The following is a 22688-nucleotide window of genomic DNA, read 5'->3' as shown; positions in this document are numbered from 1 at the left end:
TTGGGCTGGTTGCCTGCGGGCCCTGCGTTCATTCTTCCTCCCGCAGGACAGGACGGCTATGTGAATGTTTAAACACCCAAGTCCCTCATGACAAAATGAAAAAGTCAGAGATCCAGGAAGGGGAGGGGACCTTCCTGAGGGCACACACAGTGGCCAAGAACACCAAAGTCTGTCCTGCACCGCCCGGTGTCGCGGGGCCTCAGGCAGGATCAGAGAGTGAGCGCAGGTTAAAGATCAGTCCCTGAGGGCCAGCTCGGTTCATGCCAGGGCAGAGAGAGGTGCCCTTTTCACCCAGTTCCTGTGTTCCTGCCAGGTGGCTGGGGTTGAGGACAGACAGGAGGAAGTACAGACTCATGTTGATGGAGCCAGGAGGGATAAGGAGTCTTTTGGGGGCTTCAAGTTCATAAGGGCACCTTTAGCGGCACCAACAATGATGCCCACACCTCCTGTCTTTTCTGGAAAACCCTGTATGCAGCTCGGCTCAATTTCTCACACTCATTAGCTTGTTTGATCTTCATGGTCGGACTACAAGGGTGATGTGACAGTGCCCGTTTTAGAGGTGAAGAGACTGGGGTTAAGAGTCGCAAAACGGCTAACCCAGAGGAACGCGGTAGCTGAGGGGCAGAGCTATGATAAAACACTGTCCCGGGTACAGACGGAAGCAGAAGGTGGCACTGGGTGGGGCTCACTGGACAAGACCTGGAAGGCCTCAGTCTTACAGTGAGTTCCCTTCGCTATTTCTGCACTCCCTGCGTGGTGACTTCTGCCACGCCTGCCACTCTCCCCAGGGTGGAGGAGACCGGTTCAAGGCTGTTTTGATTTATATTATTATTATTATTATTATTATTATTATTATTATTATTATTTTAGGTGAGCCCACCAGACTGCCTTTTTATTTTTAATGAGAGAGAGAGAATGGGTACGCCAGGGCCTCCAGCCACTGCAATCGAACCCCAGGTACACGCACCCCCTTGTGAGCGTGTGCAACCCTGTGCGCTTGCGTCACTTTGTGCGTCTGGCTAACGTGGGACCTGGAGAGCCGAACATGAGTCCTTAGGCTTGGCAGGCAAGGCGCCTTAACCACTAAGCCATCTCTCCAGCCCTTACCTGGCTTTTGAATCTGACCTCTTTCTGCCTTTTTCTCAGCTGGACAAAGACCACCCAGAGCCATGCAGCCCCCTCAGGTTGAGCCAAGCATCACTTTCTCCCCATTCTTCACTCTTCCCTGTGGCAGCCCAACTCTCGAGGCTCGTCTGTGAAATCAGGACAGAACCTCCTATGCTGCGTATGTCGTGTGACACCAGGGAACTGAGAAACCAGGAAATAGGAAGGAGCGAACACATGACAGTTGTGATGCACACATCCGGAGTTCCAGCACTAGGGAGGCAAAGGCCGGAGGATCTAAAGTTCAAGGGCAGCCTGGTCTACATAGCAAGTTCCAGGCCAGCGGGGCTGTATAGAAAGACCAATCCCAAAACAACAAAAACAGCAACAAAAAGCTCCCGTGGGTTGTTAAAGTGGGCAGCGACACCATCTCTGCCTTCTCGCATATTCCCTGCCCTCCTCTGGGAGAGGGCCTCTGAGTTTACCCGGCAACTAACTTGTCTAGAGACGTCAGGCCCCAGGAAGGGCTGGGACACCCTCTTTCATTTCTGTAAGTGACCTTCAATGGTGGGGTCCTGTCCACCTAGAACGCTACCCGGCATGTAGTAGGTACCCAATAAATGCGTGTCATCAACGAGGAAGCGAATGAGCAGAACCCTTATGTGTCTATTCTAAGCCTCACGTTCCCCATAAACACCACAGGGACAATAGCGCTAACCTCAGGGTTGTTGGGCATGTTGAATGGATCCGAGTTTGTTAACCTGCCTAATGTTAGGGGGCAGCTGAGCTCGCCTACAGCTCTCTTTACCTAACTCGCCGGCAGAGCCCTCACCTGAGGCCTTCATGCAGGAGGCTGGGTTACAGTAACCAGATCTGGGTCAGGCGAACGCCCTGGAGACGGGGTGAGGGTTGAGTGGTGACTGGACTGGATCAATAGTACCCAGCGCAGGTCTGCCTCCGCCTCTGACCCACTGGGTTCTCTGGACTCCGACCTTGACCCACCTCTCTGGGACTCAGCTTTCCCCACGTGAAAAGAGGAAGGTAGCAGGCTTGCCTGGCTCCAAGGCTACTTGGGAGGCCATCGTGAGAGGGCAGGTGTGTGGGTCCCCTGGCGTCCTCCCTGGAGGCTCACTCTTGTGTTGCTTGAACAGCCCCTTACGTAAGTGCAGAGTTCTGAGCTGACCTGTGGTTTCTGGAACCAGCAAAAGCCTTCTGGAGACTTTGCCCCACCAACCTGCTTCTCTGTGTGATCTCTAGGGCCACCGTGGTCACAGAAACCCTGTGGGAGGGCCAGGGTAAATGGCAAGGAGCACTTACCTTGGTTTTCCTGTTAACTTCATCTTCTTCGGCTGTCTTCCTCATCATGAGAAAAAAAAGGGTCTGGTGTACCCCACATTGAAACCCCTCCGCACCCATCTCTTCACAAAGCTAGTTTACACCTCGATTGCACACGTCACCTCCCCATCCCCCGCCGCCACACACAGTCTAATATCAGGGCTTCCCAACTCAGATACGGGCAGTGAGCAACCAGAGTCCACGCATGAGGCCAACCAGGGTGCCCACAACACACCCAGACCTGGACAGTGGCCACAGGCCTGTTTCCCTGTTGGTGACTTCAGACCTGTAGCTCTCAACCCCAATTTCACCTGGCAAGCTTATGAAAACTACTGAGGCCCAGCTACTTCGTAGCCACTCCCAGAAGCTGGGGAGCAGGACCTGCACCCCAGGGGGTCCCCAGGGCTTGTGGGGGGCAGCAAGCTCTGCGGATGTCTGATGCTGCCATAGCTGTGCTGGCCTACACAGGAAGGGTGCAGAGTGAGCAAGGGATGGTGAGGGTCGGGAGTCAGTGGGTCAGAGATCCTTGCGGACCATCTCCTGCGGAGCGACTTTGCCCGCTCCCCACTGGCAGTTGTAATTAATAGTCCTCCACTTCCGGCTCTGATGCCCTGGCTCCAGCCTCATGCCCTGCGTGTGGACGTGTGTCCCACCACCTGAACTGTGAGCTCTTCAGCCGTCCAAGGGTGAGTGGGCTTGACTTTCACCTTTAGACCTCCGCTGTGCTCAGCAAGCCAGGCTGGGCCACAGTAACAAACAAGACCCTCCAGCCACCATAGAGTCCCCTCACGCCCTCACCCCTGGTGCCAACAGGGCACCGGCAGCCAGGAGTGGGAGTCACTGAGTGAGTCAAGAGAAAGAGTCAAGGCTGGGGTCCAGACCCTTCCTCCTGCTGAACAGAACTGACTATGGGCCTGGTATCTGGAAGGAAAATCTGCAGGGGGTGGGGGGGAAGAAAAGAAAACAAAAGAAAATCAAGCAGAGGTGTGTACATGTGAGAATGCTTATGCATGTCAGGTCTACTTGTGTGTGCATACTCATGTGCATTTGTGTGTGAGGATGTGAGGGTGTGAGGATGTACGTTCTGGAGTTCCTTTAAGAGCATTAATGGCCTCCAGCCATAGATCCCTGTTACCTGTAAACGGCCGCGCTTGTTTTCTTTCTGCAACGTTGGCTTGCGTCAACCCCAGCAGAGGCTTGGGGCTCAGGCTGCCTCTAGGTCAAGTTCTGTCAGAGGCTCCAGCCGCTCTCTGACTCCATCAGGAAGTGGCCATCAAGCTTATATTAAGAGAGCCATGATGGATATCTTGTGGGTGGCACTGTGGCCTTAGTGGTCTTCGTGACCTTCGTCCCTCCAGAGTAGCTTTGTGGCTGGTGGTGGCCTGTCAGGGTGCAGAGGCCTTGGGCCCAAGCAGCTGGCCCAGCAGTGAGTCACCCAGCGGCAGACACCGCACGCTGCTGTTTCTCACCCTCTCCTGAGTTTGGCATGGCTGTGTTCCTGCTAAGGCTCTGCGTCCGGGTAAATTCTTTGAATCCGGGCCTGGCCAACCATGGCGCACTAAGTTCAGCTCATCAGTCACGTTTAGTGTGGCTATAAAAGTAGTTCATATTTATTTTAATTTTGCATGTGTGTGTGTGTATGGTGGGCTGTGTGTGTGTGTGTGTGTGTGTGTGTGTGTGTTGTATGTGATGTGTGCTATATGCATGTGTGTGTACATATGTGTACGGCCCACATGCATGAAGCCAAAGGAGTCATCATGTGTCCTTCTCTCTTTTATTTTTTTCGGAGGTAGGGTCTCACTGTAGACCAGGCGGACCTGGAATTCACTATGCAGTCTCAGGGTGGCCTCGAACTCACAGAGATCCCCCTACCTCTGCCTCCCGAGTCCTGGGATTAAAGGCGTGCGCCACCACGCAGGGAAGGTGTTCTTCTTGTATCACTCACCCACTTACTGTTCGAGACAGAGGTCTCTGCTCAACCCGGGAGTTGCTGTGGATCCGCCAGCTGCAACAAGTCTCCAGTCTCTGCCCGCCGTGAACCAGGGTTACAGATGTGCATGGCCATGCCCAGCTTTTTACACAGGTTCTGGGGAGTCAAACTTGGCAATCTCTGGACCAAGAGGCCCTCATGCTAACGTGGCAAAGACTCTTAACTGCTGAGTCATACCTCTCTAGCCCAGGTCTTATATTTTGAAGGGACTGAAATAAATCAAAAGAAGGAAAAAAAAAAAAAACTGCGACAGGTGAGGAGGATATGAAAGTAAATTCCAGTACCCAAACTGTTCTTGCGGGGTGTGTGGTGCGTGGTATGCACTGGGCAGTGAGGGGTGCGTCCCAGCCATGATGAAAGTGCTGTGTGGGGACCGGGCGCGGTGGCGCGCGCCTTTAATTCCAGCACTCGGGAGGCAGAGGTAGGAGGATCACTGTGAGTTTGAGGCCACCCTGAGACTACATAGTAAATTCCAGGTCAGCTTAGGCTAGAGTGAGACCCTACCTCGAAAAAAAAAAAAAAAAAGAAAGAAAGAAAGAAAGAAAACTAAAAACACTGCATGGTGACAGCCTAGACCAGCACCAAAACCCAGAGAGTCACTCTCTGGCTTCTTCTTGTTTTTTTGGTTTTTCGAGGTGGGGTCTCACTCTAGCCCAGGCTGACCTGGAATTTACTATGGAGTCTCAGGGTGGCCTCGAACTCACAGCAATCCTCCCAAGTGCTGGGATTAAAGGCATGCGCCACCATGCCCAGCTTCTTCTTTTTTTTTTTTTAAACATTTTATTTTATTTATTTGACAGAGAAAGAGGGAGAGAGAGAGAGAGAGAGAGAGAGAAAATGGGCACGCCAGGGCCTCCAGCCACTGCAAACGAACTCCAGACACATGCGCCCCCTTGTGCATCTGGCTAATGTGGGTTCTGGGGAATAGAACCTGCGTCCTTTGGCTTTGCAGGCAAATGCCTTAACTGCTAAGCCAGCCCTCCAGCCCCCCTATTTTATAAAGCTGTTTTTAAAATATTTTATTTATTTGAGAGAGAGAGAGAGAGAGAGAGGGCCTCCAGCCTCTGCAAACAAACTCCAGATGCATGCGCCACTTTGTGCATCTGGCTTTTCATGGGTACTGGGGAATCAAACTCGGGTCCTTAAGCATTGCAGACAAGTGCCTTAACTGCTGAGCCATCGCTACAGCCCTGTCTTCTTCTTCTTCTTTAACTTATTTGTGTGTATGTATGGGTAATGGGGAGGGCATGCATGTGCTGTGGCATGTGAGTGGAGGTCAGAGGACAACCGCGTGTCAGTCCCATACATCCAGTGTTTGAAACAGAATCTCTTTTGGGCTTTTGCTGCTCTGAAGACCAGAGTCATGGCCCCGGGAGCTTTGGGATTCTCCCGCTCCGCCTGTTACTGCCACAGGCTTTGTGGTTTTGGAGATTTGTACAGAGGCTACGGGCAGAGCCACTAGCCTGGTATTGAGGGTCATACAGTTTTTGGACAACAGATTTTTGGGTCTCTGCAGCCCTGAGGGACTGGGGTTCCAGGCACACATGACCACACGCAGATGGGTTACATGGGATCTGGAACTTTGAACTCAGGCCCTCTCAGGCCTTTATGCTATGCAGGAAGTGCCCTTAACCACTGAGCCATCTCCCCAGCCCTTATTTTAGCTTAGTTTTATTGTTGTTGCTGTTGGTGGTAGTGTTTTTTGTTGTTGTTTTTTGTTTTGTTTTTGTTTTATAGAGGTAGGGTCTCACTGTAGCCCAGACTGATCTGGAACTCACCATGTAGTCTCAGGCTGGCCTCAAACTCACAGCGATCTTCCTACCTCTGCCTCCTGAGTGCTGGGATTAAAAACATGCACCACCACACCCGGCTTATATTTTGCAAGTTTTTTTTTGGTGGGGGGGGCAGAGCCTCACTCTGGCCCAGACTGATCTGGAACTCGCCATGGAGCTCAGGCTGGCTTTGAATTTATGGCTATCCTCCTGCCTCCACCTCCTGAGGGCTGGGATTATAAATATGAACTACTATGCCCGGCTGTGGGAACTTTTAATTCATTCTATTTCCGTGTCTCCAAAACGCCATCACAGGCTCCCAGGGGGGCTGGAGAAACTTTGGGAAGGAAAGCGAGGCTCTGCCCCAACCTGTCACCCTGGCTCCTATCAGACCCAGAAGGGAGGCCTAAGCATGTACTGTGCTGTGAGCCCAAGGCCCCAAGAGGATCCAGCCCATCTCCCATCCCTCCGCTTCTCTTACTGGCCGGTCTTCCTCCTCTCCGCTCCTCCAGTTCCTTCTGCCATCTAAAAAACTCCTTCCTCCGCACCTTCACACCCACTCTCATCGCCCCTCGAATTTTCAGGGCTCACCCTCCCCCCCACAACCTCCTTCACACAGCGGAGAGATGACACAGGTCCCTTGTCAGCCAGGTTTCCTGCCAGCCCTGCTCTTGAAGGTGTCTCATCCCAGAACACCTGTCCCCTTCCCGCTTTGTGTGCCCTGTGACACCTCCCACATCAGACATACTGCGTAGAGTGCTAATGTGTCTGTGTTTGGGAAGACAGCCCTGCCCCCAGGATATGCACGTTCATGTCTCATCCCTTACCACCAGGCACCCGGGAGGCCCAGCATGGAGGCTTCGTGCTGGATTCATGGGGTACTGCTGTGGACACAGTCCACCCAGCCTCCGTCATCTCGTTTGGAAATGGGACAGACAAGTCCCATCCTGGATCAGTGCACTGCTGGTCACTTACCTCAGTCAAACCCAGAAGTGCTTATAACATGCCTGTCAGAGCCGGGCAGTGGTGGCGCACGCCTTTGATCCCAGCACTCGGGAGGCAGAGGTAGGAGGATCGCCATGAGTTCGAGGCCACCCTGAGACTGCACAGTGAATTCCAGGTCAGCTGGGGCTAGAGTGAGACCCTACCTCGAAAAAAAAAAAAAAAACAATAACAAAAAAAGAAAAGAAAAAGAAATGCAAATCGTGTCTCTCCTCTTAGACACCAAATCCTACAGGAGATTCCCCACCCCTGAGCTGTCACCCTTTGTTCACCTTGTCACAACCCATCTGTCCCCTAAGCCTTCCCAAGGCACTTCTGCCCCAGCATGCTGGACCACCTCAGTTCTGCCAAGCTTCTCCTACCAAAGGGTCTTTGCACTCTCCGTTCCTGTGTCTTGGCACTCCTTTTCCCATAGTGCCTCACAGGCTCCTTTCAGCCCGAGGCCTTGCTCAAACGCCGTCAGCTCACAGTGACCCAACACCAGAGACACTTTACCATCACCTTACTTTACTGGGCCTAGCTGTATTGCCTCCATAATATTCTATACTACCTGAAATTGTCTTTTTGTTTTGTTTTGTTTTGTTTTTTGAGGTATCTGTAGCGCAGGCTGACCTGGGATTCACTATGTAGTCTCAGGGTGGCCTCGAACTCATGGTGATCCTCCTACCTCTCCCTCCCGAGTGCTGGGATTAAAGGCGTGCGCCACCACTCCTGGCTTTGCCTCATGTTTTTTTAAATTATTTTTGGGCTGGAGAGAGAGCTCAGCAGTTAAGAGGCTTGCCTGCAAAGCCTAATGACTTTGGTTCAGTTCCCCAGTACCCATGTCCAGTCAGATACACAAAGTGGCAAAGGTTTGGTCTGGAGCTTGTTTGTAGTAGCATGAAGTCCTGGTGTGCCCATACTCACTCCGTGTCTCTATCTATGTATCTATCTATCCATCTGCTTGCAAGTCAATAAACTACTTTAAAAATATTGAAAGCTCATCAAAATGCTGAGAGTGACTATTGAGTGCTTAGTGCTAAATGAGACATCTACATCACCCTCTCTAATACTTTCTCCTTGCAAATAAAATATTTAAAAACAATAATATGTTATTTTAATTTATTTATTTGCATGGAAGGAAGGAGCGGAGAGAGAGAGAGAGAATGGGCATGCCAGGGTCTCTAGCCACTGCAAACAAACTCCAGCTGTGTGTATCAGTTTGTGTATCTGGCTTTACGTGGGTTCTGGGGGATCAAACCCAAGCCATTAGAATTTGCAGGCAAGTGCCTTAACTGCTGAGCAATCTCCCAAGCCCTTTCAATATTTTTAAAAATGATATTAACTCTTTTTAAAAAATATTTTTTGTTTATTCTTATTTATTTGAGAGCGACAGAGAAACAGGCAGAGAGAAAGAGAGAATGGACACGCCAGGGCTTCCAGCCATTGCAAACGAACTCCAGATGCATGCATCCCATTGTGCATCTGGCTAACATGGGTCCTGGGGAATCAAGCCTCGAACCGGGGTCCTTAGGCTTCACAGGCAAGCAATTAACCGCTAAGCCATCTCTCCAGCCCCCTTTCATTATGTTTGAGACAAGGTCTTTCATTGAATCTGGAGCTTATTCTGGCTAGACTAACAAGCCAGTGAGCTCCAGGGCTTCTCCTGTCTCTGCCTCTCCAGCGCTGGTATTACAAATAATATGCCACCATGCTTGGCTTTTACATAGGTGCTGGGATCTGAACGCAGGTCCCTATGCTTGCCCAGCAAGCACTTTACCCACCAAGTCATCTCCCCAAGCCTGTGAAGTCATCCTTATTTCTTTATTGTTGGTCTCCTATTCTAGAATATCACTTATGTCACAGCAGGGCTCTTATCCTACATTGTTCACTGAGTCCCTTCAGCTCAATGAACACATTTTCAACAGATAGTTGGATGAGTGGACAGATGGATTAAGAGATGGAAGGACAGAGGGTGAGATGGATGGGTATATGGAGGATGAACGGAGAAATGGATGGACGGATGGATAAATGAATGGATGGATGGACAATTGAGATCGCCTATCCCATTGCTGACCCATTGCCACTTGTGGCTAATCTTTCCCGGCTGTCCCTTTGGCAATGGCTGTTTGGGTTAGCCTCCGTTTGAGTTAGGGGTTGTCAGTAGTGCATCAGATACCGCCTCATTAATGAGACAAAATTCCTAGCCAGAAGCAGCTTATGGAAGGGAAAGCTTTGTTTTAGTTTACAGTTCCAAAGGGGGGGCGAGGAAGCATGGCAGGAGCAGACAGCTGGGCCTCACATCTCCACATCGCATGGAGGAAGTAGAAAAACAAAGTACCAAGCAGGGGATGGAGAAATGGCTCAGCAATGAAGACACTTACCCAGAAAGCCTAAGGACCTGAGTTTGATTCCCCAGTACCGACATAAAGGCCAGATGCACAAAGTGGAACATACATCTGGAGTTTATTTGCAGTAGCTGGAAGCCCTGGAGCACCATTCTCATTCTCTCTCCCTTTCTCTCTCTCTCTCTCTCTCTCTCTCTCTCTCTCTCTCGCTCTCGCTCTCGCTCTCGCTCTCGCTCTCGCTCTCTCTCTCTCCGCCTTCCCCGGGTGTGGTGGCACATGGATTTAATCCCAGGACTCTAGAGGCTGAGGTAGGAGGATTCTGTGTGGATGAGGCCAGTTTGAGATGACATAGTGAATTCCAGACCAGGGTGGGCTAAAGTGAAACCCTACCTCGAAAAAAAAATTAAAAATAAAAAAATAAAGTCCCATCCTGGTAACACCCTCAAAGCCTGCCTCCAGAAACATACTTCCTGCAGCAAGTTTCCACTTCCTAGAAGATCCACAAACTTCCCAAACAGTGCCAATACTGAAGATTAAGTATTCAAGCATACATCTTTAGCCACTGAGCCATCTCCCCAGCCCTGGGGTTAAGCATTCAAACACATGAGGATGCGGAGGAACATCGTACATTCAAACCACCACAGGCAACCTTGCAGGTATCCTCCTTGCTCATGGACCTGGGCCACCTCCAAATACGGATGGTGGGACAGGCAGGAGCAAGAAGTGCTGAGTGCCTGGTCTCCTTCCTCCTTCTCCCTTTCTCTCTCCTCTTCCTGCCCTCTGTTCTTCTCTTTTCACTCCATCTTGTGAATCATATGACATCCTTGGCAATGACATTGCATTCCTGGCTGGCTACACACGAACCAGAACCTTCTCTTCCTCTTTGTCACCTTTCACTAAGTCACCTGCTCTTTCCTCCTAGCTGCCGTGCACGCAAAGGGGCTTCACACGGTGCCCACAGAGATGCAGTTCCTTGCCGGCGCAGAAGGGTAAGTTCTGGGGGCGCACCCATAGGAGACGGCCTGGTTCAAGGACTGTAGCCGAGGATGGGTGCCGCACCAGACCCGCCCCGCCCAGTTTCCTCCAGACACCCGAGGCCCAGCCTTCTCACTTCATTCCTGTGGCATGGGGGGACTCTCAGTGACATAGGTGTGACTTTCAGTGGCCTAGGTGTGACCTTCGGTGGCAGAAGTGTGACCTTCGGTGGCCTTCTTTTAAAAGGCAGTAGTCAGTTCTGGGGAGATGGCCCTGTGGTTAAAAGCACTTGCTCACAAAGCCTGCTTGCCAGGGTTCCTCTCCGCAGTATCCACATAAAGCCAGGAACACACAGTGGCGTGTGTGATCGGAGTATTTACAGCAGCAGGAGGCTCTGGAGCACCCATACTTTTTCTCTGTCTCTCTCTCTCTTTGTAAATAGTATCTTTAAAAGGCAGATATCAGCTGAGCGTGGTGGCACAGGCCTATAGTCCCAGGATTTGGAGGCTAAGACAGGAGAATAGAGAATTAAAGGCCAGCCTGGGTTACATTAAATTAAGTGAAAAGGCAGCCACAGAAAGGGTAAGAGGTATGTTAATCCCTGAGGGTTTCAGGTGTTTTCCTCTTGAGAGGACCCAGGAAGGTGGCTAGCACAGATGCTCAGGGAGCCCAGAAGAGAAGGTGCTAGAATAGGTGGAGTGGAGGTGAAGAGGAAGACCACAAGACTCCGAGAAAACTGTCTCCTGCCCCCTTTCCCACGTATGTGACACTCATGCCTCGATGTCACAGTTACTCTGCAGTGCCCTCTGCATCAGGGTATGGTTAAGTCATGGGATTTTGACTTGTGCATGCCTCACTTGGAACTCTGTCCTGCTGTTTATTCCGTTGGACTTGGAGGAGTTACCTCTCCTAGCCCCCCCCCCCCGCCCCCATTTATCCTTGCCTACCAACTGGACATGATATGGGGATCCTCCTTAGAGGGCACCTTTGAGATTCAGTGACAAAACTGCAGGACAGAGGGTTTCTCATTGTCCTGTGTGGCTGGGACCAGTTGAAAGTGGCTTGGCTTTTCCTGGATTTCATGGGGCCAAAGCAGCAGGGGACAAGGTGACTTGTGGCAGGCGTCACGGGCGTGTGTTTCATTCACTCAGTGGGTATTTATTGAGGAGTCCCCTGAGCCAGCCAAGGTTCAGGGGATACAAAAAATCCGAGCTGTGCAGAGTGTGAGTTCCAGTGGCAGGAAAGGAGGCAATGAACGCACTGTGTCGTGTGTCAGGCTGTGGGCCAGTTACTTTCTCATTGCTGGGACAAAACTCCTGACCAGATGCAGTTTATGAATAAAAGTGTTCATTTCTGGCTGGTAGTTTCAAGCGGGAAGTTTCGTCATAGTGGGAAGGAAAGAAAGGCAGGAGCAGACATCCAGACGGCTCATCTTCAGGACAGCAGGGAGGAAGCCAGCAAGTGCCAGTCGGGGCCAGGCTATGAAACTCCAAGGCTCCCCTGCGGTGACGCACATCCTCCAGCAAGACTCCACCTCTCGAAGCCTCTATTACCTGACTGAACAGCTGGAAGTAGAGACAGGCAGATTCCCCCGGGGCTCGCTGGTCAGCCGGTCTATTCTAATTAGATAGTCCCAGGCAAATGAGAGACCCTGTCTTCAAAAGGGTAGATGAGTACTTGCTTCATCAGCACATATACTAAAACTGGAGTGCTACAGAGATGCTTAGCATGGCCACTGTGTAAGGGAGACATACATATCTGTGAAGCGTTCCATTATTTTTGGCCCCCTAGACAAGTGGGGGGGCTCTCTGCACTCATGAGGATTTCCACTGCTGAATAATTTACTAACCACGTTCATTAATAAATCTCACAATATAGAAAGGAAGGAAGGAAGGAAGGAAGGAAGGAAGGAAGGAAGGAAGGAAGGAAGGAAGGAAGGAAGGGTATATGGAAAAAGCCGGGTGCAGTGGACCACACCTTTAGGCCCAGCAGACAGGAAGTTAAAGTAGGAGCATTGCCATGAGTTTGAGACCAGCCTGATAGTGTGGGCTAGGGTGAGACCCTGCCTGGAAAAAAAAAAAAAAAAAGGTGGGAGGTGTTCCTAAAGATGATAAAGCAGGTTGTCCCGCCTCAGCCTCTCGAGTGCTGGGATTGAAGGCGTGCACCACCACGCCTGGTTTCCTCATGGTCTCTTAATGATATCATTAGCAACTCTTCATTCCATTCTTTCCCAAATTGTACCCAAAACTTCAGATAAGAAATATAAGGTGTGTGTGGGGGGGGGGGGGATCCATACTCCCAGCCCTAAGGAAGATAGCAAAACAATTTGCTTATAACTTTCTCAAGTTTAAACTACTTGTATATTCCTGAGACATGAGTACTTTTTTACAATAAACAAGCTCCGTTAGCCCATTTCACGTCGTTTCTGAAAGAAGCCAGTCTCTTACAAACGCCCATTCAAATCACTCGTTTTATCAGTTACCACTGGTGTCCCGCCTAGAAAGACTCACCAGTATTTAACCAACCCTCTTAGGATGGACATTCAGGTTGCTGTTGGTTGAATGGTACTTAATTCTATGCTGACTTGGAATCCCCCCCCACATTCCGCAGTCACTTGTCTCATTGTTTCTCTAGGGTAAATTCATTTTTAAAAATATTTTATTTTTCCCGGGCATGGTGGCGCACGCCTTTAATCCCAGCACTTGGGAGGCAGAGGTAGGAGGATCACTGAGAGTTCGAGGCCACTCTGAGACTATATAGTGAATTCCAGGTCAGCCTAAGCTAGAGTGAGACCCTACCTCAGTAAACCAAAAACAAAAAATATTTTTATCTATTTGAGAGAAAATGGCAGATGGAGAGAGGGAGAGGGGGAGAGAGAGAGAGAATGGGTGTGCCAGAGCTTCTAGCCACTGTAAGCAAACTCCAGATACATGCCACTTGTGCATCCAGCTTATGTGGGTACTGGGGAATCGAACCTGGGTCCTTAGGCTTTGCAGGCAAGTGCCTTAATCGCTAAGCCATCTCTCCAGCCCTCCCTAGGGTAAATTGTTAAAATATCTGAGCTGAAGGTTTTTCAATGCTTGTGCCATATCTGCTCCTAGACAGAACCTTTGGCCTCTCTCTCCGGCAGCAGCTGGCAGAGCATGTGGTCCTTTGGGGCAGGGATCCCCCAATGTCCTCTCAACTACCTCTCTCTGGGTCCTTCCCCATAGAGGTCGCTCCGAAGAGACCGAGGCTCCTTTAGAGCTGCCTGTTGATTCCAAGGAAGAGGAATACCGCAGAAACATCTGGAAGGGCTTCCTCATCTCCATCCCCTACTCAGCCAGCATTGGGGGCACAGCCACCCTCACAGGCACTGCCCCCAACCTCATCCTGCTGGGCCAGCTCAAGAGGTAGGTGCATGAACCCTGTAGACCTAGGCATCATTCCTCCTCCCCTTGCTTGTTCTCCAGCCGGGGGTCATGACCTCTCTTGCCAGGCCCTGGGCACACAGACATATCCAGACCCAGTAAGTCTTCACCTTTTAGGAGCCTCCATTTTGAGGAGGGTGTGGGGAGAGGTGGGCAAAAAGCAAATGAAGGTAGGGAGTGGTGACACATGCCTATCAGAATCTCACAATACAGTTTATTAATTTTATTTATGCATTTGCTTGCTTATTAGGCAATAACTTCATATTTTATTTTAGTTATTTAGAAGTGTTTTGGGGTATTTTGTGTCTATATGCTTTTGTATGCATCATTTTGTAACATATGTTTTTTCTTTCCAATCCAGCACATACATTCCTGATCACAGTTTTAGAACTTTATTGACGATTTTCATACATGTACATAACGCATTTTAATCAAAATCACCTCCCACTACCTTTTTTTGTCCCCACCTCCTCCATGCCCCTTCCACTGAACCCTTTCATCTTTCCAAATAGTCACTCTTCTACTTTTTAATTTTGAGAGAGAGAGAACCGGAGAAGAGAATGGGCACGCCAGGACCTTCAGCCACTGTGAACTCGAGACATGTGCGCCCCCTTGTGGCATATGTGTAACATGGCACACTTGAGTCACTGCGTCAGGCTGCACAGGACCTGGAGATTCTAACATGAGTTCTTAGGTTTCACAGGCATGTGCCTTAGCCCCACTCTTCTATTTTTTTAAAATATATTTTATTTATTTAGTTAGTTATTTGAGAGAGAAAGAAAGAGGTAGATAGAGAGAATGGGCACACCAAGGCCTCTAGTCACTGCAAACGAACTCCAGATGCATGTGCCCCCTTGTGCATCTGGCTTATGTGGGTCCTGGGGAATCGAACTGGGGTCCTTAGGCTTCACAGGCAAATGCCTTAACTGCTAAGCCATTTCCCCAGCCCCCACTCTTCTATTTTTATGTCTTTTTGTTTTACCCTCCTCTGTCGTACAGGATGGGATGTTTGATGGGCAGGAATTTGCGTAATGACCACTTCATGTCGGGAAGACAATGTTTAGAAGCAGTCCTCTGCCTCTTACATTCTTTCCTCCCCCCTCTTCCACAACATTCCCTGAGCTCTGCAGGGTGTGCGATAAATGTCTCATTTAACACTGAGCACTGAACCATCACTTAGTCTCAGCGCTTTGACAAGCTTTGCGGCAGCTCATCACATCAGGAAGCATAGAGCTGACTGGAAGTGGGGCCGGTCTATAAAATCCCCAAGGCCTGCTCCAAGTGGCCCACTTTCTCCAGTGTGGTTCCGCCTCTTAAAGATTTCACAACCTTCCAAAATAGCACCAGAGGCTGGAGTCCAACAACACGTGAGCCGACGGGGACATTTCACATTTAAATCACTACCCCTGGCATGTGGTGTTTTTGTTTCAACTTCTTTCAGGCTTCATAACATTTGGTGACAAAAAAGAAAAAGAAAAAGAAAACAGAGGCTGGAGAGATGGCTTCATGGTTTAAGCACTTGCCTATGAAGCCTAAGGACCCCAGTTTGAGGCTTGATTCCCCAGGACCCACGTTAGCCAGACGCACAAGGGGGTGCACATGTCTGGAGTTCATTTGCAGTGGCTGGAGGCCCTGGGGCGCTCATTCTCTCTCTCTATGTATATATATCTGCCTCTTTCTCTCTGTATGTTTGTTGCTCTCAAATAAGTAAATAAAAATAAACAATTTTTTAAGTTACAAAAGAAAGAAACAGAACAATGTGTAGCAGAGAAGAACCCAGGACACATCAACATCGTGGGGGCCCAACATGGCTCCCTAGGCCACATAGTAAGCAGGGTGCGGTTTGCAGCCTTCAGATACGGCTTTTTGGCTTCCAGATCATGAAGAAGAGTTTAGCGAGCTGCCAGTGTTTAAACACCACGTCATTAGACCTGGGCTTGCTGGTGATCACTGAAGAGCCCATGGCAGCTGGAGCCCTCCCTTCGCCACGGTCCAGCCCACCCGCTTCTCTCACTTAGACACCTGGGTGGCACTCGGGGCACCGGTAGCTTCACTGAGCCCGAATCCAGTGCCCAGCAGAAGTGAAGAATGCCCGCTGTCAGAATGAGAGAAGCTGTCTGCTCCTGTAGCTAGCAGGGGAGCCTCCCACCCCACCCTGGACTCCTTTGCTGCCTGGGGGGTGCCCCCCACCGCCGCTGCCTGCCCTCACCTCCTCTGTTTGACAGTTTCTTTCCGCAGTGTGACGCGGTGAATTTCGGCTCCTGGTTCATCTTTGCCTTCCCTCTCATGCTGATGTTCCTGCTGCTGGGCTGGCTCTGGATCTCCTTCCTGTACGGCAGCATGAGCTGGAGGTACCCCGCTCTCCTCTCTTCTGTCGCGGGGGGGGGGGCGTGGAAAGAGCTTGAGCTTCCCAGCAGGCCTCCGAGGTTTCCCTTGGCTCCTGGGGGGCTCAGTGTTCTGTATGGGAAGCTAGAGCGACCAGTCTCACAGGGTGCATATGCTTAGACCTTAATACAAGAAAGGGTGCAGTTAATTTCACCATCACTAATGGTAATTTTCTAAAACTATTTTTTTTGTTTTTATTTATTTGAGAGCAACAGACAGAGAGAGAAAGAGGCAGAGAGAGAGGGAGAGAGAATGGGTGTGCCAGGGTCTCCAGCCCCTGCAAATGAACTCCAGATGCGTGCGCCCCCTTGTGCATCTGGCTAACGTGGGTCCTGGGGAATTGAGCCTTGAACCAGGGTCCTTAGGCTTCACAGGCAAGCGTTTAACCACTAAGCCATCTCTCCAGCCCCAAAAAACTGTTTTTAATTAATGTTTTTAAAATATTTTATCTTTATTTTAAATTTGTTTATTAGAGAGGGGGTGGCACGTCAGGGCCACTAGGCACTGCAAACAAACTCCAGAAGCATGTGGCACCATGGGCATCTGGCTTACCTGGGTACTGGGGAATCAGACCCGGGTCCCTAGGCTTCGCAGGCAAGCACCTTAACCACTAAGCCATTTCTCCAGCCCAGGAATTGCTTGTTAAGTCTTGCATGTGTGGGGGCACATGCGTGTTATGGTGCACGTGTGGAGGTCAGAGGACAACTTTCAGTGATAGCTTTTGTCTTCCAGCCTCATTGGGGGAAGAGTCTCTTTATTGCGTATTATATCAGGCTAGCTGGCCTGTGAGCGTCTGGGAGATTCTCCTGTCTCCACCTCCCTTCTTGTCATAGGAGGGCTAGGATTCCAGACGACTTTGTCCGAGTTTACGCGGGTTTTGGGGGAACCAAACTCAGGTCCTCACACTTATGTCACAAGTGCTGCACACGCTGAGCCTTCTCCCCGGCCCCCCAAGTAATCACCGCTAGTGTCGTCCTCTAAGTGGGGAAGGAACTCCTGGCCGGAGGAAGGGAGAGCGGGTGCAGGCTTTCCCACTGCGTGGAGCCCCGCCGTGGAAGACAATCCGGGGTGATGTGAGAAGGTATTCAGGAATACCGAATCGTGTAGTGAGCAAAGATTCTTTTATCAACTCATCAAAGACCTGCTTCTGCTGGGCACTCTTCACCGGACGCTAGAGAAAGCTGATTAGCTGTCTCCCATATCCAGACCAGCCTTTTGAACAGAGAAACAGTGAGCTGTGGACCCTGAGATCTAGGCTGGCAATCCGGTCTTGCTTTCCCATCTGTTTTCATGGTTAATTTCTGTTTATGTTGATTAGCCTTATTTTTCACGTATGTCATGATGTCAAGTTTACTATATAAATGCACGTCTTTTGTTTGCTGTGCTGGTGAGCAAGCTCAGAGCCTCACACGTGCTAGGCAAGCACCATGTGACTGAGCTCCATCCTCAGCCCTTGGTTTATTTTTGTATTTATTTACTTGAGAGAAAAAGAAAGGCAGAGAGTGGGAGAGGGAGAGAATGGACACCCCAGGGCCCCCAACTACTGCAAACAAACTCCAGATGCATGTGCCACTTTGCGCATCTGACTCACATGAGTCCTAGGGAATCAAACCTGGGTCCTTTGGCTTTTCTGGCAAGCTCCTTAATGGCTAAGCCATCCGTCCAGGCCAGTCCTTGTTGTTGTTTTTAATTTTTTTGTTCATTTTTTATTTATTTATTTGAGAGAGTCAGAGAGAGAAAGAGGGAGAGAGACACACAGAGAGAGAATGGGCGCACCAGGGCTTCCAGCCACTGCAAACGAACTCCAGATGCGCGCACCCCCTTGTGCATTTGGCTAACGTGGGACCTGGGGAACCAAGCCTCAAACCAGGGTCCTTAGGCTTCACAGGCAAGCGCTTAACCGCTAAGCCATCTCTCCAGCCCTGTTTTTTTTTTTTTTTTTTTTTAATGGCAGGGTCTCACTACATAGTCCAGACTGCCTTCAAACTTATAATCCTCCTGCCTCAGCCTTCTCACTGCTGGGATGACAGGTGTTCACCACCGTGCTCAGCCTGAAATACATTTCACTTTTTATGTGTATGCGTGTATGTCCTGTGTTCGTAAGTATGCAGGTACACATGTGTTCCCATGCATGCCGGAAGACAACAACCTCAGCTGCTATTCTCATAAACACTGTCCATCTCCTCTGAGACAGGGCCCCTCATTAGCTTGGAGTTTACCAATTAGGCTAGACCGGCTGGCCAGAGATGTCCAGGAGTCCTCCTCGTCCTGTGTCCCCAGTGCTGGGGTGCGTACAACCACACCCAGCATTGCCATGTGGATGCTGGGGATCTGAATTCAGGTCTTCATTCTTGCAAGGCAAGCTGAGCTCTCTTCAGCCCCTGCATGGCATTTCTTTAATGAAAGTGTTAACGTTTGTTTGTAGGGTAATATTATGAAAGTGTGATCCAGTGGCGTGTAGATACCCATCATGAACGTCTAGCATTCGGGAAGAGCTGACATAGGAGATGCAGCTCAGAGCTGCGAGGGACAGGGCTGTCATAGTTACTCTCTGACCTGGTGCCCCCCACCACCTCCCACCTTTAATTGGCTCCTCTGTAAAGTGGCCTAAGAGGATTCACTCTGCAACCAAAGCAATACATGTTTTTAATATTTATTTATTTATTCCTTTAAGAGAGAGCTAGCAAGAGGCAGATACAGAGAGAATGGGTGTGCCAAGGCCTCCAGCCACTGCAAACCAACTCCAGATGCATGAGCCACCTTGTGCATCTGGCTTATGTGGGTCCTGGGGAATTGAACCTGGGTCCTTAGGCTTCATAGGCAAGCGCCTTAACCATTAAGCCATTTCTCCAGCCCACAGCTCCCATTTTTGAAATGCCAACCAGGTCATAGGTGGGGATAATGACTTTAGGAAGGAAGACAGAAGCTTGGAGAGCAGGCATCAGACTGTTGGGGTCTTCAGTGCAGGGCTGCGGTGGCCAAGGCCAGGTGGGAGGGAGGAAGGTAAGTTAGTAACCCCTGAGGCAGCCGCTCACCTCCCCTTTCTCGTTCCAGGGGCTGGAGGAAGAAGAAATCGAAGCTAAGAGCTGATGCGGAAGATAAGGCGCTAGCTGTGATTCGAGAAGAATTCCAAAACTTGGGACCCATCAAGTGCGTGTGGGGGGGTGTTGGGGTTGGGGGTGAACAACCCTTAGGTTCTCAGAGGATTTATCCCAAGGGTTGGCCCTGGCTGAGTCCCAGGGGTACCTCACCTGGGGGCATGGAGAGGGAGGATGGGCATTGACTCTTCCTGACCTCGTACAGGTGAAGATACGCTGGGAGTCATAAGACTCCTTAGGGTGGACCTGGGTTGTGCTCTTTCCCCTCCCCACCTAAGGTACCCTTTCCCTCCTGGTACTTTGGATATCTGACCCCATGTCCCACTGAAGGGAGGCCCCTTGAATGCGCGTTTCATGGTTTTCCACATGGTGAAAGTAGCAAGGCTTTGGCAGGCCCATGTTCAGGGATCATTCATTTGGCCACTCCTTCCTGTGTGGCTTTGGGCAGGCTGCTCGCCCCATGTGAGCTCCACTGCCCAGTCTGTGAGATGGGTGCACGGTGCTTCCTCCAGACGTGGTCATGTGTGTCTCTGTCTTGGTGCACACCCCTCGCCATGTCTGCCCCTTTGTGTTTATCTCCATCTGGGTATAAATCTGCCCCCGTGTGTGCGACTGCTCTGTATCCCTGTCTGTTCCCATTTCCTTCTCTGCCTGTTTCCTACTTTCTTTTTTTTTCCTTCTTCCTCCCTCCCTCCCTGCCTTTCCTATCTACTTTCATTCCTGTCTTGTGTCTTCACAGGACCCTAGACAATTACCCATGATACCAATAACATCACCCTGGGGTGGGGGCAGAATCCCAAAATAAGTCTCCTCCCCAGGGACACCCTTTCCTCCTCAGGGACCTCCCCGGAAGCGATTGGTACTTCTCAGCTTCCCAAGGACACTCTGGGCCCTGTGACACTATGCCCAGGGTCACCATGACATCATCTCTGTGCCACAGGTTTGCTGAGCAAGCCGTCTTCGTCCTGTTCTGCCTGTTTGCCATTCTCCTCTTCTCCCGGGACCCAAAGTTCATCCCAGGCTGGGCCAGCTTCTTCATGCCTGGGTGAGATTCTGGGGACCCACTGGTGGGGCTCAATGGGAAGGATCCTGAGGAGAGTCATGTAGAGCCTCGTGGAATTATGTCGTTATTAACTCCCTCCCAAAATAGGTTAGGGTGAATGATAAATGCTGGGTGTCTCACTGGGTTACGGTCCTAGCCCTGCCCCTCTGAGCTGAGTAGTTCTAAACACCCCATTCCCCTCCTTTGGACACACAATCATGGAGAACCTCTTACATGTTAGGGTGGCATTCACTGACAAGCAAATGTTAGACAACAGACTGAGTGAATACTTTAAAGGAAAGTATGAATGGATTACATTGTAAAATTAATAGAGTAAGGGCTGGAGAGATGGCTTAGCGGTTAACCACTTGCCTGTGAAGCCTAAGGACCCCGGTTCGAGGCTCGGTTCCCCAGGTCCCACGTTAGCCAGATGCACAAGGGGGCGCACGCGTCTGGAGTTCGTTTGCAGAGGCTGGAAGCCCTGGCGCGCCCATTCTCTCTCTCTCCCTCTATTTGTCTTTCTCTCTGTGTCTGTCGCTCTCAAATAAATAAATAAATAATTTTTAAAAAATTAATAGAGTAAGATACTGACTGAGGGCTGGAGAGATGGCTTAGCAATTAAGGCACTTGCCTGCAAAGTCTAAGGAGCCAGGTTCGATTCCCCAGGACCCAAGTAAGCCAGATGCACATGGTGATGCATGCATCTGGAGTTCTGTTTGCAGCAGCTAGAGGCCCTGGCATGCCCATTCTCGATCTCTCTTTCGCTCATAAATAATAAATAAATATAAAATATTTTAAAAACATTAAAAAGGTACTGACTGGGGATAGTTCTGGAAAGAACTGAATGTCAGGAAGAGCCAAGGTGAAAGCTGTGGCCACGCTGGGAATGTCCACTGCAGCCGAGGCACAAACAGACTGAACTGTTTGAAGGACAGAGAGCGACCCACTGTGGGCCGATGGGAAGGAGCGATGGGAGTGACTTGGCTGGGCGGCTGAGCGAGCGTGCATCACAGACGGTCTTGTCAGGCATGGAAGGCATTTTGGTCTCCCCCACACCCACCGAAATCAGTGGACAGGAGGAGGGCTTTTAAATTACTTAACCTGTCAGTGCCTCGGTTTCCTCATCTAATACATGGTCTTGTGACAGTGGAGTTCCCATGGGATCAGCATTTGTATCACAGTCGGTACAATAAATCACCTAGAGATGCTAATGCACGGAAGGACGTGTGTAAGCTATGTGCAAATCTGACAGCGTTTTTATATCGAGTCTTGAGTGTCCATGGATGTCAGGGGTGAAAACACAGGTGGGGAAAATGGGTAGGTGATATGGCACCATTCAGATGGGTCCTGGCATCTGAGACAGGCCACTCAGATCCAGCCATTGTTTGCTTCTGAATGGTTTTTCACATTTTTAAATGGCTGGGGGGAAATCAAAATAGAAGAAATATGCCAAAAATGGTGGTACACACCTGTCACCCCAGCACTTGGGGCCAGCCAGCTGTAAGCAATATATTATTTTTAATTTTTTTAACTTTTATTTGAGAGAGAGAGGGAGAGAGAGAATTGACACGCCAGGGCCTCAGCCATTGCAATCGAACTCCAGATGCTTGTGCCACCTAGTGGGCATGTGCGACCTTGCACTTGCCTCACCTTTGTGCATCTGGCTCACGTGGGATCCGGAGATTCGAACATGGGTCCTTAAGCTTCATGGGCAAGTGTCTTAACTGTTCAGCCATCTCTCCAACCCTATTTTTTTTTTTTGAGGCAGGGTCTCACTGTACCCCAGGGCGACCTGGAACTCACTCTGTAACCTAGTCTGGTCTCAAACTCACAACAGTCCTCCTACCTCAACCTCTGGAGCATCTGGGATGGCAGGTGTGCCCCACCCCCAGTGGGACTGTATTATTATATGAGGCATTTTACATCCTCTTCTTATATTTGCTATGCCAAACCACGTGTATATTTTCCACCAAGAGCATATCTGCTGGGCCCTGCCACATTTTCAGGGCCCACTAGCCACGTGTGGCTGATGGCTGCCACATTGAGCCACGTAGCTCCAGGTGCCCGCCATCTGGGTGCCAGTGTCCTCCCCAGTGAGGTTCTGACCTGCTGACAGGCAGGTCAGGTGACAGCTGCGTCACTTCATGGAGCCCAGGAAAGTGGCTGCTACCATTGCCACTACCATTTTTTAATCTTTCCACAATTTAGTGGGATTTTTTTAGGTGAAAACTGGATGTTATAAACATTC

General features: G+C 50.2%; 1 protein-coding gene and 1 non-coding gene across 2 annotated transcripts in view; both read left to right on the top strand.

The window, feature by feature from the left end:
- Slc13a3 (solute carrier family 13 member 3) overlaps positions 1 to 22688 on the top strand; it is an 89494-nt gene that overhangs the window by 45589 nt on the left and 21217 nt on the right. The window contains exons 4-8 of the mRNA XM_045156919.1: positions 10453 to 10519; positions 13718 to 13897; positions 16141 to 16266; positions 19355 to 19450; positions 20339 to 20443. Of these exons, the coding sequence (XP_045012854.1) occupies positions 10453 to 10519; positions 13718 to 13897; positions 16141 to 16266; positions 19355 to 19450; positions 20339 to 20443 (574 nt within the window). The remainder of the gene's footprint in view (positions 1 to 10452; positions 10520 to 13717; positions 13898 to 16140; positions 16267 to 19354; positions 19451 to 20338; positions 20444 to 22688) is intronic.
- Positions 12179 to 12285, top strand: LOC123463140. The gene has a single exon (XR_006638749.1). It is a non-coding gene; the product is annotated as a U6 spliceosomal RNA (small nuclear RNA).

This window comes from Jaculus jaculus, chromosome 8 (genome assembly GCF_020740685.1).
Source record: "Jaculus jaculus isolate mJacJac1 chromosome 8, mJacJac1.mat.Y.cur, whole genome shotgun sequence".
NCBI classification, from domain to species: Eukaryota; Metazoa; Chordata; class Mammalia; order Rodentia; family Dipodidae; genus Jaculus; species Jaculus jaculus.
This window is presented reverse-complemented; position numbering and strand designations above follow the sequence as displayed.